Source organism: Salvelinus alpinus, chromosome 21, assembly GCF_045679555.1.
Source record: "Salvelinus alpinus chromosome 21, SLU_Salpinus.1, whole genome shotgun sequence".
In the NCBI taxonomy this organism is placed as follows: domain Eukaryota; kingdom Metazoa; phylum Chordata; class Actinopteri; order Salmoniformes; family Salmonidae; genus Salvelinus; species Salvelinus alpinus.
Window position 1 is genome coordinate 3,032,348 of NC_092106.1, and position 19,930 is coordinate 3,052,277.

Consider the following 19,930-nt stretch of genomic DNA (forward strand, 5'->3'; position numbering starts at 1 on the left):
AACAAGACAGTTCATCAGATTTCTTCCCTGCTAGAGCTGCCCCGGTCAACTGTAAGGGCTGTTATTGTGAAGTGAAAAATGTATAGGAGCAACAACGGCTCAGTGGTAACCCACACAAGCTCACAGAATGGGACCGCCGAGTGCAGAAGCGCATAAAAATCCTCTATCCTGGGTTGCAACACTCACTACTGAGATCCACACTGCCTCTGGAAGCAACGTCAGCACAAGAACTTGTTAATCGGGAGCTTCATGAAATGGGTTACCATGGCCGAGCAGCCGCACACAAGCCTAAGATCTCAACACGCATTGCCAAGCGTCGTCTGGAGTGGTGTAAAGCTCACCGCCATTGGTCTCTGGAACAGTGGAAACGCACTCTGGAGTAATGTATCAAGTTTCACAATTTTTTTATTTCACCTTTATTTTACCAGGTAGGCCAGTTGAGAACAAGTTCTCATTTACAACTGCGACCTGGCCAAGATAAAGCAAAGCAGTGCGACACAAACAACAACACAGAGTTACACATGGAATAAACAAACATACAGTCAATAACACAATAGAAAAGTCTATATACAGTGTGTGCAAATGAGGTAAGATAAGGGAGGTAAGGCAATAAATAGGCCATAGTGGCAAAATAATTACAATTTAGCAATTAAACACTGGTGTGATAGATGTGCAAAAGATGAATGTGCAAGTAGAGATACTGGGGTGCAAAGGAGCAAAGAAATAAATAACAGTATGGGGATGAGGTAGTTGGACGGGCTATTTACAGATGGGCTATGTACAGGTGCAGTGATCTGTGAGCTGCTCTGACAGCTGGTGCTTAAAGTTAGAGAGGGAGATATGAGTCTCCAGCTTCAATGATTTTTGCAATTCGTTCCAGTCCTTGGCAGTCTGACGGACGAATATGGGTTTGGCGGATGCCAGGAGAACGCTACCTGCTCCAATGCATTGTGCCAACTGTAAAGTTTGGTGGAGGAGGAATAATGGTCCGGGGCTATTAACTGAATTTTGATAGCTGTATTACATTCATTTCTAATGCTGTCTGGTGGTGAACTTGTTGTTTGTTATTAGCAAACTTTCTCTAAAATACTGTTCCTCTGAGCTCATTCTTGTCTAAGCAACTTTGAAGACGGGTAGCAAGACTGACAAGCTCTACTAGAATAATACTACAGGGAATGACCCTACATTATATTATACACTGGGGTCCCAAATTATTGAACCCTTGATAAAGATGGGCAGAAATGACTGAGCTTTATTGTATGCTCCAAAAATTGGGAAATTATTTTATACTAATACAATTGCTCATAGAAAGAAATAGGGGCCAAATTGAATTTCACCCATGTTTTCAGTACCTTTCAATACCTCACTTTGAAAGGACAACAGTGCTGAGCCTTCTTCTAAAATGTTTTGCGGGGCCTCCCGGGTGGCGCAGTGGTCTAGAGCACTGCATCGCAGTGCTATGCTGCGCCACCAGAGTCTGGGTTCGCGCCCAGGCTCTGTCGCAGCCGGCCGCGACCGGGAGGTCCGTGGGGCGACGCACAATTGGCTTAGCGTCGTCCGGGTTAGGGAGGGTTTGGCCGGTAGGGATATCCTTGTCTCATCGCGCTCCAGCGACTCCTGTGGCGGGCCGGGCGCAGTGCGCGCTAACCGAGGGGGCGGGTGCACGGTGTTTCCTCCGACACATTGGTGCGGCTGGCTTCCGGGTTGGAGGCGCGCTGTGTTAAGAAGCAGTGCGGCTAGGTTGGGTTGTGCTTCGGAGGACGCATGACTTTCGACCTTCGTCTCTCCCGAGCCCGTACGGGAGTTGTAGCGATGAGACAAGATAGTAATTACTAGCGATTGGATACCACGGAAAAATTGGGGAGAAAAGGGGATAAAATTTAAAAAAAAATAAAATAAAAAATAAAAAAGTTTTGCGGTGTAGAACACATTGGGAGGGATCTTAGCCCATTCCTCCATACAGAATCCTTCCAGATCCTTGATCTGCGCTTATTGACTGCCCTCTTCAATTCAAACCACAGGTTTTCTTTTCTGCCCGTTTGCACTTCTAGATTCCCCCTTCCATTTTTTATGTCCCCATCTGTAGTAAATCCACACTCATCCCCTCTTCTGTACCTTTTCCTATTTTCTTTCCGTAGTCGTAAGTAGACACCACTAATCCTACTACCTTCATCCATCTCAGACTTACTCCCATCTGAGCTACCTGCCATGCCTACCAGTGTCAGCACAGTCAAAGATAGAACAATGAGAGATATTTCACTGTATAAATGTGAAGCATCAGCTTTGCGTTTCAACTCACTATCAAATATGGTAGTGAGAGGAAGCCCACTGGCCTGCATGGAGAGAAAATAGAACGAGATGGATTTTTGCCAACATTCTGCAAATTCTCATCAATTAAACAGTTTTCTGTTGTCAAAACTAGAATCCGTTATGAACCGTGTTTAGCAGGAGTGCAGATGTGAATTTAGTTATTGCACAAGCGCACTTCAGAGTAGGCGTTCCCTAACAGAAATATGCAAATGCACGCTAGAAAGCTTCAATAGGATCTCGCTGGCTCGTGCTTGGCTCTGCCCACCTTCTTCCTTTTTCTGCCCACTATGACTCATTTGTTCCCATTGGAAACGACAGGCTGTGGTCTATCTTGATTTAGTTATAAAAAATATTTGGTACAGCTGTGCAGATCCGCCAACCAAACGCAACTGCGTTAACTTTCGAAATCGAAATTTATGAGCGAACACAAAACAAAAAAACAATGACCAGCCTTTTGTCTTTGTTCTCTAGCAATCATGTGTTCCAATCAAATTGACTTGTTGCTGATCCCCGCTTCTCCTTCCCATCTATGTAAACTTTCCTGCAACAACCAGACCTGATGGACAATGTTAATTGGCAGGTGGAATAACGCCCAATGAGGTTGCAAGCTTAAAGTGGGAGGCGGGTTCAGGTCAGTACAGTATAGTCCATTGAGGTTGCCGGGTGAGCTCAAAAACTAGCTGAAATTATTCAAAACATCCAGAAATTCACTTTAATCATTAATTCTAACACTTTGAATTGTCATACATTTTCCATGTCCTATGGCTTCATTCTGATTAAACATCTTTCCCTGATATAACGTCTGACTGTTGCCCTTTCAATAGGTCATCTGTTCTAACTCCAGTAACTGTACACATCTATCCCTTCCCCGTGTTCTATGCACCTTTCTGGAGAGTTGTCTTTACAGCACGACCAAACTTCAAATGCATTACATATTTCAATACAATTTTACAATCAATATTTAAATAACAAAAAAAAAAAAAAAAATCTAAAACTGCAAAAACTAAAACACTTACAATTCTATTGATTCTGCAGGTGAAAATAATTATCACTTTACTATTACATAAATTCAAGACTAATTGTAATGCCAGTATTTTTGCTGTCATGCCATGTTAGGCTCAACTATGAGCAATGGAGATGGCATTATAGCACAAACAGACTGGCACTGAAATAAGTCTTGAATAAGACAGATGTGTGCATTATCTGTCAAACAGCAAAACACAATGACATACTTGAATATTGAACCACTTCTTGGATCAAATATCCCTCAACTACGATTAACATCTGAACTGACCATGTTAAATTAAATCAAACAACATAACAAAACCTTACTGTAAAAGTAGATACACTAACAAGGCGTATTGCCCAGTTGACGTGCAGGACAAAGGGCCAAATAATCTTAGCTGCCTGTGGTGGTGTTCAAACAGTGCTGTATCTACATGGAGTCTGGAGATAGTTTGACAAGTCAGTTGGCTTTAGTGGTGGGGAAGTGGCAACTTTGGCAGATCATTCAGTCTAGTTTATTTAGTGATTTAGCAGTGCCATTCTTCTCCATGAAGTCCCTCAACTTTGTGGGGTAGTCGGTCATGACCCCTGTGGCTCCCAGGTCAAAGGCTCTCTTAAAGTCCTTCTCGTCGTTCAGCACCCAGACATAAACCTGGAATTTAAAAAAAAAATAAGCACGAGCAGAGCATATTATACAACGTGACTGTGATAAAAAGCAAAATCGATAGCAGTTGTCAGAATGGCCTTACTTGTATTCCCCTTGCTGTTAGGTGATTGAACAGAGCTCTTCTCATCAGCAGGCTGCATGAGAAAGTTTAGACCCTGATTAATGAACCTCGTCATTTATGAGACATATCACCTGTTCTGGACCACAGCTACAGACAACCACTGATCGGAAGTCTAAACGTAATGCTGTGAGCTCCTTCTGAAGGGTGCAATGGAGCAGTTGTTCCAAGTGGAGGGTACAGTAATCTCAGACTATTACACTTACGTATCTGCCAGCCAGGTGATGACATGCTGACTCTTGGTCATCTTATCAGGATCCCTCATAAGATGTCTGTGGAATCAAACAACACAGGCAATACATAAGTGAAAATAAAGGAATCAAAAGCACACTTCTTAAACAGATCAATCCTCTTTTAAAGGGATAGAGGAGGTTTTGCGAGCCAATGCTAACTGGCGTTAGCACAATGACAGTCTACAGGTTCACCAGCACTATCCATGAGTTCATCTGACTCTGGGTAAGAAGAAAAATGTGCAGAATCTCACAATATCCATTTGAAAAGGCCCCTCCGGTGAACAAAAAGGAAAAATAAAGATGGCTAGCTTATAACAAACCACAGTGGCCTCAACCTCTTTACATCCAAATTCAGCTGCTTTAAATGGAAAGGCATTTATTATTGATCCCTGCTGTTTGGCCTACTTCCAAATTGGAAAGTATTTACAATCCAGAGAACAAACAGGCATGTTATTTGAATCATTTAATTGTGCCCAGAGATCAACTTTCAAACGGCAACCTGTGGTTCCAGATAACAAGAGATTGAGAGGGAGGAGAGCCAGTGGCTAGAGAGAACAAATCAAACTTTGTCACATGCACAGAATACAACAAGTGTAGACTTTACCATGAAATGCTTACTTACAAGCTCCTAACCAACAGTGCAGTTCAAGAGAGTTAAATACTTTAACAAATTTTGTTTAAAAAATAACAATAACGAGGCTACATACAGGGGGGTACCGATAGCGAGTCAATGTGCAGGTTAGTCGAGGTAAATTTGTACATGTAGATAGGGGTGAAGTGACAATGCATAGATAATAAACAGCAAGTAGCAGCAGTGTACAAAACAAATGGAAGGGGGGGTGTCAATGTAAATAGTCCGGTGGCCATTTGAGTAATTGTTCAGCAGTTTCGTTCCGGTACCGCTTGCCGTGCGGTAGCAGATAAAACAGTCTACCTCCCCTCACAATACCCTCATGGAGTCTCTGACAACATGAGGGTATTTTGAGGGGAGGAAGGGCGCCACTTATCTTACAATAAGATACCCGACTAAATATCTACTGGTTAGAATCATTGATTACGTTTATGATTGTAAAATGACAGCTTAATATAGTGGTTAAAACATTTGCATGCCTTGCAAGAACAACAATTTCCCTAATAATCCTGTTTACACAGACATCTGATAATCAAGTTGCCTGATGGGAAAAATGCAGAAAGTAAAAATAAACGTTCTAAAACAGTGACCATATCATTTTTGGTGGAAGCCTATTTGATTCCGAGTTCGGACATATAAAGTTGGTATTTGTAAACACTTTTCGAACTCACTTCACTCAAGCCTAAGAGGGAGGCTCCTGCTGCTGGTGATAGCACATGTGGAGATAAAATACACAGCAGAACTGATTTTAAAAAAGGTTTACATGTTCTTATAATTCGAAAGAGAGAAAAAATAAATATTTTTTATAAACAGGTGTTTAAAAAAAAATTGTTTATGCTAGGCATGCAAATGTATATTTTTAGCCGACCCTCTTTAACTGTCTGTTAACTGGTTAAGTTAGTTCCAAACAGTAAAATTACGTGACAGCCTTAAATACTACGCATGCATACACGGAACAAATGTTTCATTAAGAGCTTAATTGTAACATACAACAATAGCAAGCATATCGTCTCACAGCCAAAAGGCTATATTTAAGCAGTAAGGCCCGTTGGTCACATGTTTTATGAGCTTAAAACAAAAGATCCCAGATATTTTCCATATGCACAAAAAGCTTATTTCTCTCAAATTTAGTGAAAAAAATGTGTTTACCTCCCTGGTAGTGAGCATTTCTCCTTTGCCAAGATAATCCATCCACGGGACAGGTGTGGCATTTCAAGAAGCATGATCATTACACAGGTACACCTTGTGCTGGGGGCAATAAAAGGTCACTCTAAAATGTGCAGTTGTCACAACACAATGCCACAGATGTCTCAAGTTGAAGGGGAGTGTGCAATTGGCATGCTGACTGTAGGAATGCCCACCAGAGCTGTTTCCAGAGAATTTAAATTCGCCTCCAACGTTGTTTTAGAGAATTTGGCAGTACGTACAACCGGCCACACAACCGCAGACCTCGTTTGGCGTCGTGTGTGCGATGTCAACGTTTTGAACATAGTGCCCCATGGCGGCCGTGGGGTTATAGTAAGGCAGGCAAAAGCTACGGACAACGAACACAATTTAAATCGCTGGCAAATTGAATGCACAGAGATACAGTAACAAGATCCAAAGGCCCATTGTTGTGCCAGTCAAACCCGCCAATACCTCATGTTTCAGTACGATAATGCACGGCCCCATGTCGCAAGGATCTGTACAGAATTCCTGGAAGCTGAAAATGTCCCAGTTCTTCCATGGCCTGCATACTCAGACATGTCACCTATTGAGCATGTTTGGGATGCTCTGGCTCAACAGCATGTTCCAGTTCCAGCCAATATCCAGCAACTATGCACAGCCACTGAAGAGGAAAGGGACAACTTTCCACAGGCTACAATCAGCCTGATCTACTCTATGCGAAGGAGATGTGTCGAGCTGCATGAGGCAAATGGTGGTCACACTAGATAATGACTGGTTTTCTGATCCACGCCCCTACCTTTTTTAAGGCATCTGTGACACAGACGCATATCTGTTTTCCCAGTCATGTGAAATCCATAGATTAGGGACACATTTAAATTAACTGAACTGTAACTCAGTCAAATCTTTGAAATTGTTGCATGTTGCGTTTATATTTCTGCTCAGTATATTTCAACAGTGAAGTGAGGTATGCTGGAAGCATGTGAAGCAGAGCTTTGCAAACAAGGGGGGTAACAAAGTGACTGATTGACAGGACTTTAGTGAGGTCCAGCCGACCTTCTGATGCAGTGATGAGTATTAAAACTCTCACCTGTAATAAAGCAAAGGGCGATATGGTAGAAGGCATCCAAAGGTTTAAAAGTAGTGGCTGCTGCATTCTGGTAAATGGTGTCACCATAGTAAGGCAAGCTCTAAACTCAGCAAAAAAAGAAACCTCACTCTCAACTACATTTATTTTCATCAAACTTAACATGTGTAAATATTTGTATGAACATAAGATTCAACAACTGAGACATAACTGAACAAGTTCCACAGACATGTGACTAACAGAAATTGAATAATGTGTCCCTGAACAAAGGTGGCAGGGGTCAAAATCAAAAGTAAGTCAGTATCTGGTGTGGCCACCAGCTGCATTAAGTACTGCAGTGCATCTCCTCCTCATGGACTGCACCAGATTTGCCAGTTCTTGCTGTGAGATGTTACCCCACTCTTCCACCAAGGTACGTGCAAATCCCCGGACATTTCTGGGGGGGGAATGGCTCTAGCCCTCACCCTCCGATCCAACAGTTCCCAGACGTAATCAATTGGACTGAGATCCAGGCTCTTTGCTGGCCATGGCAGAACACTGACATTTCTGTCTTGCAGGAAATAACGCACAGAATGAGCAGTATGGCTGGTGGCATTGTCATGCTGGAGGGTCATGTCAGGATGAGCCTGCAGGAAGGGTACCACATGAGGGAGGAGGATGTCTTCCCTGTAACGCACAGCGTTGAGACTGCCTGCAATGACAAGATCAGTCCGATGATGCTGTGACACACCACCCCAGACATTGACGGACCCTCCACCTCCAAATCAATCCCGCTCCAGAGTACAGGCCTCGGTGTAATGCTCATTCCTTCGACGATAAACACAAATCCAACCATCACCCCTGGTGAGACAAAACCGCAACTCGTCAGTGAAGAGCACTTTTTGCCAGTCCTGTCTGGTCCAGCGACGGTGGGTTTGTGCCCATAGGCAACGTTGTTGCCGGTGAGGTCTGGCGAGGACCTGCCTTACAAGCCCTCAGTCCAGCCTCTCTCAGTCTGTGGGACAGTCTGAGCACTGATGGAGGAATTGTGCGTCCCTGGTGTAACTCGGGCAGTTGTGGTTGCCATCCTGTACCTGTCCCGCAGGTGTGATGTTCGGATGTACCGATCCTGTGCAGGTGTTACATGTGGTCTGCCACTGCGAGGACGATCAACTGTCCGTCCTGTCTCCCTGTAGCGCTGTCTTAGGCGTCTCACAGTACGGACATTGCAATTTATTGCCCTGGTCACATCTGCAGTCCTCATGCCTCCTTGCAGCATGCCTAAGGCACGTTCACACAGATGAGCAGGGACCCTGTGCATCTTTCTTTTGATGTTTATCAGTGTAAGTAGAAAGGCCTCTTTAGTGTCCTAAGTTTTCATAACTGGGACCGTAATTACCTACCGTCTGTAAGCTGTTTGTGTCTTCACGACCGTTCCACAGGTGCATGTTCATTAATTGTTTATGGTTCATTGAACAAGCATGGGAAACAGTGTTTAAACCCTTTCCACTGAAAATCTGTGAAGTAGATTTTTACGAATTATTTTTGACAGACAGGGTCCTGAAAAAGTTTCTTTTTTTTGCTGAGTTTGTCTAAAAAAGAAGTCCACGTTAAATCTTAGCTTCTAAACTAGCTCATCAGTAAGTTAGTACTTTATCAATCAAAATGTTCAGATATTTATAGGCAGGAACCCGCTCGATGAGAGAACCATCCAATGAGTGAATATGTAGCCCATCTGAGAAAAATGTCCATGAATTACAGAACATACACTACCGGTCAAAAGTTTTAGAACACCTACTCCTTCAAGAGTTTTTCTATATTTTTACTATTTTCTACATTGGAGAATAATAGTGAAGACACCAAAACTATGAAATAACACATATGGGATCATGTAGTAACCAAAACAAAAGTGTCAAACAAATCAAAATATATTTTATATTTGAGATTTTTCAAAAAGCCACCCTTTGCCTTGACAGCTTTGCACACTTCAGTTACCATAGTAATTGAAACAGTGTCATGTCCAGATCCAAAACAAAATTGGTGCTTAAATTTAGAAGAGAGTTATTATTAGCTGGGAGTGGGTCAGAGATTCTAATACTTTGGCTAGGTAAGATAACTTGGAGATTGGACCGTAATTACCTAAGTCAGAAGGACCTCTCTGCCTTTATGTAGCGGGAGGACATGTGCCGCTTTCCAAACCTTAGGGATAACACCAGGAGCAATTGTCAAGTTAAAAGATTCAACAATGAGTGTGGCAGAGAGCTGTAGTAAGAAGAGGTCAAGTGAACCAGCCCCTGTGGATTTCTTTACGTCGATCTTTAGCAAGGCATTTAAAACAGACATCCAATTGGCTCATTCATCCCCCCTCATCTCTCCTGTAACTATAACCCCAGGTCGTTGCTGTAAATGAGAATGTGTTCTCTGTCAACCTACTTGGTAAAATTTAAAATAAATAAATAAAAATATTTGTAAAATAATTGCCTCCACATTTCTATAGTTTAATTTTGGCTAGGCTACTTTGAAGCAAGGTAAGACATGTCTCACAATATCAAGTAAAACGAGTCATACAAACACTAGAACCAAGGAGGATAGGTGTTACATGTAAAATGATGGCCTAAGCTAAGTTAAGTGTGTGTGTCTCTCTGGGTGTTGCATACTTAGTGACGATGGAGGGCATGGGGATCTCCAGGAACTGCTCTTTGAGTGGCACAAATGGCAGAAGGCCGGTGTAGAAGAGACCCACCAGCATTAGAACCCGGCGCATGCTGAACAGCACTGGGATACGAGGGTTCTACAACACAGACAGGAAAGTACAAGGTAGTGATAAAAAAAAACAAAGTCCACAATCCAGCTTTCCTAGTATGACAAAGAACTCGGTTTTCCTATGTGCTAAAAAGGTTCTTCCCAAACACCCATCATAAAAACATGTAAATAGAATTTCCAATTTTGTGTTGATCAAGGTAAATATTATCAAGCATAAACAGATTATATCTTTATACAAGGAAATTAGCCATTGGGTACCTCCTTGTAACACTTCTGCACAATCTGGTTGCTAGAGTTGCCCCAAACAGTGATGTGTTCTCTGTCATACTTCACAACCAGCTCAGAGACCTGCAGAACAAACAAGTTCACAACCCACAATGAGAACAACCATTTGATGAGAACACTTACCCCATCACACACTCAAAGCACCCACTTCTTTCCTGAAATGTCTAACCCCAGGACACACCTTCTTGATAAGGGTGTCATTGTTGACCTTGATGTCAATGTTGACAGGGGTCTTAGGGAAGGCCTCAAACACATCCCTGAGGAGAGGAATGCGTTTGTCATCCCCTCCCTCACAGACGCATTCTGTAGACACACACAGGGAAAAATTAAGACCACATCCACACCTGCCAAAGCAGCATGTACTACATACAAACAGTGATACTCACCTCTCTGGAAAGTCACACCAAGCTTGCACAGGTAAGGAGGCAGATCCTGTAGAGAACAAACATATTACACACATTTTGTGTTGTCACAATACCAGGAAGTAAGGAAGAAAAAGAAACAAAACATGAAGCAGACTTATTATTTGAGGAAAACACTCCTAATGTTGGAAAAAACAGCCTTATGTCACATGTTTATTTTGCAAGCTATAGCACACAATATTTTACAAAAGTAGGTTATCAAAAAGGACCATAGAGTTTAGTCTGCTTCGTGTACTCTTTCTTGCCAAGGAAAATCTGGTATTGTATTATTGCGATACTGGTAGCGTGACAACATTAATCCCTTGATGTATTCTTTGGTCAAAAATCTGAGTAAACTTTTGACAGGATATATTCTAATAGGGAGATAAATGCATCAAAAGACTTGGGAGTAGAATTATATGAAAGCGGAGTTCAAGACATGGAAACTAGCGTCTAAAATAGCCCAAGACAGGAAGAAATGGAGGGACCTTGGAGGCCTTACGGACCACTTGCCTCAATGAGGCCTAGGTAAAGTACGTAGGCTAAGTTTTTATGGCTGTTGAGAAGCCAACCTTGCGATACTCACGGCGTAGGCCACGTCAGAGATGTGGGCACTGACGCCAGTCGACCTCTCCAGGTTGGCATCGTGTGACACGACCACCTGCTCGTCCTTGGTCATGTGACAGTCCAGCTCCAGCATGTCAGTGCCAAGGTCCACTGCACTGGACACATGTAAAGGAGACAATCACACACATATACCCCACCAGCAGGAAGTTGAGGATAGCGTCAACAAATATAGACAGGGTACACACACGTAATGGACATCAACGCTGCGTGCTGAACAGTACATCTTCCTCCCTCATTGGGATTTATCGTGCGTCCTCTGTCTTGCAAACACTCGACCACCCTCTTGACAATGCCATAGCCAACTACACCACCGCAACGCTAGCAAGTCGTTGGCATTTCAAGCCGAAGAGTGAGGTTAACCAATTCAACTCGGTTACCCACACTTCAAAGTGGTGTGCATTTACCAAAATAAGTAATAATGCATATTTCGTCTCTCTGTGTTTCATAATTTTCCTTCATTGCATCTCACCGAACAAAGCATCCGAGCGAGCGAAACGTCGCCCCTCTATCTCTGTATGTGTAGCCCATCTATCTGATGCTGTCTGGTCACGACATTGTTGCCGCCCGTAGCATTGAATACAAGGGAAGCCAGCGAGCATTTGGCCTCCCTTGATAAAAAAAAGTTAACAGACAAAAATCAGCATTGAGCTAAATTGTGAATGGTCCTGACGCACCAAAAATAAGTGTCAAGGAAAGCCAGTTTGGATTTTAATTCACACCAATCACATCAAAAGCAAAACACCATTGATAGAAAACTTAATTGTTACCTCGTGTCTTTGTCCTCCGGTGGCTAGCTAGCTAAACTCGTCTCTTTCTCAAATTAGCCATGGATGGAGATAGGGATTTCGACTTGTGGTTTTACTTAATTCAACATACGGGCCAATGATTATAAATGGCGATTCTGATATAACCATTCATTTATACATTGTGCGCCTGGCCCTTGAGAGGATGGAAGTTCAATATGTAGTTAGACGTAGTAGGCTAACGTTGCTCATCGTTGCCCATGAAGGAAGTTAGGTAAGCGAGCAACATTTTAGCCAGGTAACCTAGGAAAACAAAAATAAGAGTACTGATTGACTGATTTTCAATCAATAGCCAATAATGACAAAGCAAACAGGTTTTTAGAAACGTTTGGAAATGTATTACAAATAAAAAAACGGAACTTATTTAGACAAGTATTCAAACCCTCTGCTATGAGACTCGAAATTGAGTTCAGGTGCATTCTGTTTCCTTTGATCATCCTTGATGTTTCTACTTGATTGGAGACCACCTGTCGTAAATTCAATTGATTGGAAGGGCACACACCAGTTGACAGTGCATGTCAGAGCAAAAACCAAGCCATGAGGTCAAAGGAATTGTCCGTAGAGCTCCGAGACAGGATTGTGTCGAGGCACAGATCTGGGGAAGGGTACCAAAAAATGTCTGCTGCATTGAAGGTTCCCAAAAACACTGGCTTCCATCATTCTTAAAATGTAAGAAGTTTGGAACCAACAAGACTCTTCCTAGAGCTGGCTGCCCAGGCAAACTGAGCAATCGGGGGAGAAGAGCCTTGGTCAGGGAGGTGACCAAGAACCCGATGGTCAGTCTGACAGAGCTCCAGAGATCCTCTGTGGAGATAGGAGAACCTTCCAGAAGAACAACCATCTCCACAGCACTCTACCAAACAGACCTTTATGGTAGAGTGGCCAGACAGAAGCCACGCCTCAGTAAAAGGCACATGACAGCCCCCTTGGTGTTCCCCAAAAGGCACCTAAAGGACTTTCAGACCATGAGAAACAAGATTCTCTGGTCGGAGGAAACCTGGCACCATCCATACGGTGAAGCATGGTGGTGGCAGCATCATGCTGTTGGGATGTTCTTCAGCGGCAGGGTCTGGGAGACTAGTCAGGATCGAGGGAAAGATGAACAGTGCAAAGTACAGAGAGATCCTTGCTGAGCTCCAGAGAGCTCAGGGCCTCAGAATTTGACGAAGGTTCACCTTCCAACAGGACAACGACTAAACACACAACCAAGACAATGCAGGAGTGGCTTTGGGACAAGTCTCCGGATGTCCTTGAGTGGCCCAGCCAGAGCCCGACCGTGAACATCTCAGGAGAGACCTGAATATAGCTGTGCAGCGACACTCCCCATCCAACCTGACAGAGCTTGAGGATCTGCAGAGAATGGGAGAAACTACCCAAATACAGGTGTGCTAAGCTTGTAGCATCATACCCAAGAAGACTTGAGGCTGTAATCGCTGCCAAAGGTGCGTCAACAAAGTACTGAGTAAGGGGCCTGAATACTTATGAAAATGTGATTTCAGGTTTTTTTATACATTTGCTAAAATGTCTAAACCTGTTTTTGCTTTGTCATTATGGGGTATTGTGTGTAGATTGAGGGTAAAAAAAAAAGATTTAATCCATTTTAGAATAAGGCTGTAGCGTAACAAAATGTGGAAAATGTCAAGGGGTCTGAATATTTTCCGAATGCAGTGTATCACGGTGGCAAGGCATATGAACTAACAGGTTATAAACAAACAACGCAATTACCAACATATAGGTTGAAATATGGCTTTTTTTTCTGGCTTGGCTTCCACAATGATTTTACCCATGAACCACTACTGCTCCTATTTGAACATTGTTGGTGTCATGTGTGTCAAAATATGGTCTGATCTGTCAGTTGCAACAGCCACACACAGTACATGATAAAGCACTCCAGCACACCGACGTGACATGATTCATACTTTTGAGTCTGGACTACTATTACACACAATCATCCTCTACTAGCAATAAAACTTGATGATATGAGTAATTTTGGCAAGCTGAATAATACATTCAGCAGAATTATATTTTACCCATAAGGACATCCAGTCCCATCTGCCTACTTCCTCCATTGATAGCGTAGGTTTACCATCAATTCAGTTCCATGTGTTATCTGCTTATGGCATTGCTTGCTGTTAATCTGGATATTTAGCCTAATCCTCCTGTGTTGGCCTATGTTAAACATGACATGATGCAGCACGAGTCAATGGGAGGATATGGACTTGACTCACTGCTTGAAAGCTGCCATGGTGTTCTCCAGGTTTTCACCTGCCCCTGCAAATACAGACATGACAGAAAGGAATTCATAAATTAGAGGTTCCTGAAACGGAGTTGGTGTGAGCCAAGTTAGCAAGATGTCTTGAGGAACAACACTGCCTTTTGTAGTTCCAGTTTCATGGATGTGTCATGTATGGATGAAGCAAGATTCCAGCAATACTCACCTCCACGATGGGATATGTGTCTGCTCAGGAATGGCTCTCTCTTCCGCCGATGCAGAAGTGTTGGGCATTTCAATAACAAGGCAGAGGTGAGCACATACCCCATCACCGTAGACAACACGTAGAGAGCAGCACACATCTCTGATTCTCCTTTAGCTCAACTGGGAAAGGTAACATGCATGGTCAAGCATAGCTATACTAGCAAATACTGATAAGTCACCATGATTCAGCTTTAATAAGTAGATCGGATTACATTTTTTTAAATGCACACGTTCATACTGCTGTACAGTAGCCCAATATTGGACTAAAGTTGCCAGTTACTGCTTAGTACAAGGACCTTACATGTTCTGTTTGGAAGCCAAAGCACCCAAATACTCCATTTAAACGTGAATCGAATCTCAATTGCGGTACAGTTCTAGAAACAAATTCCTTTCATATCACATCAAAATAATGTAATTAATGCAAAACAAACACTTAATGTAGAATGTTTAAACCGGTTTCAATACATTTACAGCCGACAGTTTTTTTCAATGACAACACGTTGGTGGCGTCTGTCTTCCGTTTTACACACAGGTGTTCTGAGACGCAGATAGCTAACTAATTAGTACAGGTAACGTTAACGTTAGTTCACTCGGTCTTCCGTCTGTTTCCGTAAACAAGAGTTGTAACAAGGAAATATGGCGGTGTTGGAACCCTGACCCTATAAAAAAAAAAGGTGTGTCATTTTAACTTTTGTTTTTTCAAAAATTATTTATCGTCGATATGAAAACGGTCCTTATGCTTCCAAAACCATACCGCAAGCGATGCGTTAATGTTCAGACCGAGCAGCGGGGCTCTTAACAAAAATCACCCCCTACAGAAGCTGCCTTTGTCCAATCAATGACTATTGTGTGTAATGCAATGTAACCAATGATTTATATACATCATTGAATAGAACTGAGTCATAACCAAGAGATAGCTTTACGGCACAGTACATGCCGAAGATACAATAATGATGACAAATAGCTAGCAATTGAATGACAGATGCCGTCCGTGTAGATGAGCTAAAACGTTAGTGAATGTGTGAGCCAACAAATTGCATTTTACCTTTGACAGCAAACTAACTTTTCTTCTGGATATGTGGAAACTTCTGCCCGGTGAACGCCAAGGTTTATGCAAGTCCTGTCTGCTGAACGCTATTACAGCTACAACTGCAACCACAGACAGAACAATCTTCGCTTCAACGACAGATAACATAATCTTCTTATTTGATGAGGATTAACGGCGGTTGGCATACAATAAATGTGGCATTACCGCCACCTACTAGACTGGAGTACAACTCCCTTATACTTTTCTTGAAAAAAATATTAAATCAGTAAACAAAGCTCCCGAGTAGCGCAGCGGTCTAAGGGCACTGCACCTCAGTGCTACAGGCGTCTCTACAGACCCTGGTTCGATTCCAGGCTGTATCACAACCGGCCGTGATTGGGCGTCCCATGGGGCGGCGCACAATTGGGTTAGGGTTTGGCCGGGGTAGGCCGTCATTGTAAATAAGGCTAGTTAAATACTTTTTAAAAATGTTTTTTTTTTTTTTTTACATCGAACACTACAGTCACACGTTTTAAAAAAATTATAACTTAAACACTTTACTCCATATTTAAATCTATTTAGTCCTACCTAAGTCCAACAACCTGAAAGGATGGGACACCACCACTTAATAACACACCCTGTAACTCTTCTGATGTCAGGTCTCGCACACCCAAATACCTCTCTGCAGCTGCCACCACAACCTCAATTTTCTGTGACTTATGTTCCATTCCTGCAGAACAGTTGATAACCATTGCTATAAATGCTAAAAATCTAATTTTAGTGAAACATATATCACTTGTTGGCCTATCCCTCTGTAGTGGTACAGATCTACTACTCACACCACTCCTCTCAGGATCCCTACCCCTTGACTCGTCTTCCTCTGCCTCAGCATATGACAACTTCTGCACTACTCTAACCCTGGAAACCTCAACCTGCCTCTCTCGCACGGGATATTTCTGATCCCCAGCCCCTTGGGCATCCCTACAATTAACACATACCACTACTTTCCCCAATGCTACACATTTCTTTGTCTCATGCCCTTCTGTACACTTCTCACACCTAGGAACCTCCCTCCTACACATTGCTGCCACATGCCCATAAGCTTGACCCCTGTAACAACATAATGTATTTGGCACAAAAGCTCGTACAGGATAACTTATATATCCTAACATCACTTTGTCGCGCAAAGACTCAACATCAAAACTCAAAAGAACAGACAATGACTCTTCTGTTTCACCACTCACGCAACCCTGTCTGCATCGCAACCAAATGACAAGCATCACAAACACCGGGAATCTTCCCCTTCATTTGGTCAACTTTTACTGCTACCCCAGTAATCACTCCTTTCAATGGCGTACTTTTCTTGAGAGCAAAACAATTCACATTTATTGACCCCATTCCTTTAACGCGGAGCGCCTTCTCCCTCTGACCAGCAGAAACAAAAAATTATCAAAAGACCACTTCTAATTACCCTCACCGATTCCCCAGCACCCAACTCTGTTTTCACCCACACTGAAACCACAAATGGATCAGCCAAAAGGCAAGGGTGCACTTTTTCCAAAAACTTTACTCCTGTCACAGACTCATCTTTATCCTGAACCTCAGTGCAAGCCTCGGGCTCCGAGAACTTCACCACACCTACCACCTCACTTCCATTTCTCCTCCTGTCTTCAGCTCACTCTGCTTACACTTTCTACCATTCTTCTTTAAACAGATTTCCCTTTTTTCCACCATTTCTTTACCGATTCAAGCTCACCCTCTTCCTCCCTCTCTTTCTCTTAGACCTCCTCTGCCTCCCTTTTTCCCTCCATTCCTCCTCCGTATTCCAAGTATACGTCTACTTATGATAATACTGCACTTCTCCTGACATACATCTTGTTCTTGCCTTCTCAAGGGACGCCATTTAACCGACTGTCACAATCTCTGTACAATCAGCACGAACCCCTCGGGATGTAGCGCTCAACAGTGCATCCCACTTATAAAGCAGCTGCTTCGTCTTGACGTCTTCTTTCTAAAAAGCCTCCACGATGCTTTTCCATTTCAAACAAGCGTGCTCTTCCAACCACCATCAACGGTCCACCGTCTCGCTGCATCTGAAATCTTCTTCTTCTTTGGGATTTAATGGCGGTTGACATCCAATTGTTGCATTACCGCCCCCAACTGGACTATAATATAAATCATTAAACTTTGTGATACAAAAGGAAAGAAATAAACCAAAAATATGTATAAAAATATACACCCATTCCACTACTTTGACCCTATCTGCTCCTGCACCATGCCAACGGCCAGGGAGGACGGGACACCACCACTCAACCAGTTGACACACACAACATCATACTTTCTTCTACATAATCTTCTGTCCCATGCCTTCCTACCCACATCTTGGAATCTCCCTCCAACACGCTGCTGCGACATGACCATAAACGTTGCACCTGAAACACCACAGTGGATTTGGCACACTATGCTCTAAAAGGATAACTGATATATTTTAACATAACTTTGTCGGGTAAAGACTCAACTCAAAAGGACTGACCGTGATTCCCTTTCACCACGTTCACCACCGGGTCTGCGTTGCACCAAACCGCGGGCGTCACAAACACCAGGAATATTCAACTTCAATTGTTCCACCTCCACACTACCCCAGAAATCACTTCATTAAATCGTGCCCTATTCCTAAGTGCAAAGCAAGAAACAGATCTTGACCCAAGTTGCGTGACACGGAGCACCCACTCCCTCTGGGCAGAAGAAACACAAAAAAATGTCATAAGTCCACTACAGGTTACCTTCACTGATTCAACTGCACCCAACTCCTTTCCCACCCAACCTGAAACCACAAATAGATCCACCAAAAGGCAAGGATCCACTTTCTCCAAAAATGTCACTCCCACTGGACCAGATTCTTCTTTATCATGTCCATGATGTCAGATTCAGGCTCTGCGCTCTTCACCACACCTTCCACCTCAGTTAACTCGCCCTCATTCACTTCCATTTCACCTCCAGAACTCGGTGTGGCGTAGGGCTCACTCTGTTTGCACTTGACACCAAAACTTCTTGGACACACTTCCTCTCTATTCCGTCATCTTCAACAAATTCAGACTCAACCTTTGCCTCCCTCATTCTCTTCAACCTATTCTTCCTCTCTTTTTCCCTCCATTCCTCCTCCGAAATCCAATTAAATGACTCCTTATGAAAATATTCCCCTTTTACGCATCAATCTCAATCTTGCCGCCTTGAGGGATGCCACCTCTACTGCCACTCCATCCATCGTTCTCCTTTGCACACAGCTGATACTTTGTAGCCCACATACTCATTATCATTATTGCAATGTCGCTAATTGGGCGCACCGAAATATTCTTATTCTCTAGTATAATGACTTTCGCAACAATTGGATGTGCATTACGCCCCCTATTGTGCTGGTGGATAATAAAGATCCCAAAAAGTAAATAAAGGTGGTTAAAAATACTAACTATCAAAAAGAAAGTTAAACTAAGCTAAATCAACTTGCTTTTCTGTTAATCAGGTCCTCACACGGGCTTAGAAGGATCCTGTGAGGGCAGGACATTTTCTGGTGACAGTAGTCCTTGCAGTGTGTCTGCCGTGAAGTCTTGGAACCCCAAAAACATTTTGACTGCGGAAACAATGATGTCCAGCTTCTTGGACTTCTTGGACACTTGTGCATTACAATTAATAACTGTGGCTATGAATGCTACAAAATCCACCTTCTTCACAATGAGTGCATCCAAATCACTTGATTGACATAAACATACGCAACTGGTTGCGGTGCATCTTCAGCAATATGCCCTATTACTCCTTTAACTCTCTTCACGGCCTCCACATAGGAGCTCTGCTGTACAGCCTTGATCCTTGACACCTCAACCTCTTTCACCCTAACAAGGCACTCAAGGAAGTCCAGAAAAGAGAAACGACAGTCCATCATTACTTTAAGACATGAAGGTCAATACGGAAAATCCAAGAGCTTTGAAAGTTTCTTTAAGTGCAGTCGCAAAAACCATCAAGCGCACTGATGAAACTGGCTCTCATGAGGACCGCCACAGGAATGGAAGACCCAGAGCTACCTCTGCTGCAGAGGATAAGTTCATTCGAGTTACCAGCCTCAGAAATTGCAGCCCAAATAAATGCTTCAGAGTTCAAGTAACAGACACATTTCAACATCAACTGTTCAGAGGAGACTGTGTGAATCAGGCCTTCATGGTCGAATTGCTGCAAAGAAACCACTACTAAAGGACACCAATAAGAAGAAGAGACTTGCTTGGGCCAAGAAATACGAGCAATGGACATTAGACTGGTGGAAATCTATCCTTTGGTCTGATGAGTCCAAATTTTAGATTTTTGG

General features: G+C 43.0%; 1 protein-coding gene across 2 annotated transcripts; it reads right to left on the minus strand.

Annotated features, from left to right (window-relative positions):
• Window positions 1-3,008: 3,008 nt before the first annotated feature.
• gdpd1 (glycerophosphodiester phosphodiesterase domain containing 1) lies at window positions 3,009-17,635 on the minus strand. Of its 2 annotated transcripts, none has more exons than XM_071356526.1 (12): window positions 17,519-17,635; window positions 15,595-15,698; window positions 14,512-14,669; window positions 14,302-14,344; window positions 11,230-11,365; window positions 10,629-10,674; window positions 10,424-10,545; window positions 10,216-10,305; window positions 9,852-9,985; window positions 4,307-4,372; window positions 4,065-4,116; window positions 3,009-3,967 (listed from the first exon to the last, which is right to left on the minus strand). In XM_071356526.1, the coding sequence occupies exons 3-12, from the start codon at window positions 14,645-14,647 to the stop codon at window positions 3,821-3,823; spliced, it is 972 nt and encodes a 323-aa protein (XP_071212627.1). In that variant the 5' UTR covers window positions 14,648-14,669; window positions 15,595-15,698; window positions 17,519-17,635; the 3' UTR covers window positions 3,009-3,820. The 2 variants fall into 2 exon arrangements, with proteins under 2 accessions (XP_071212627.1, XP_071212628.1); XM_071356527.1 differs by having other exon boundaries at window positions 17,449-17,545.
• Between the last annotated feature and the right edge of the window lie 2,295 nt (window positions 17,636-19,930).

Coding starts and splice junctions, on each gene's coding strand:
- gdpd1 (XM_071356526.1), bottom strand. CDS start 14,647: ATGTGTGCTGCTCTCTACGTGTTGTCTACGGTGATGGGGTATGTGCTC. Junction 14,345..14,511: donor ACACATATCCCATCGTGGAG/GTGAGTATTGCT, acceptor CTGTATTTGCAG/GGGCAGGTGAAAACCTGGAG. Junction 10,675..11,229: donor TCTCTGACGTGGCCTACGCC/GTGAGTATCGCA, acceptor TGTTCTCTACAG/GATCTGCCTCCTTACCTGTG.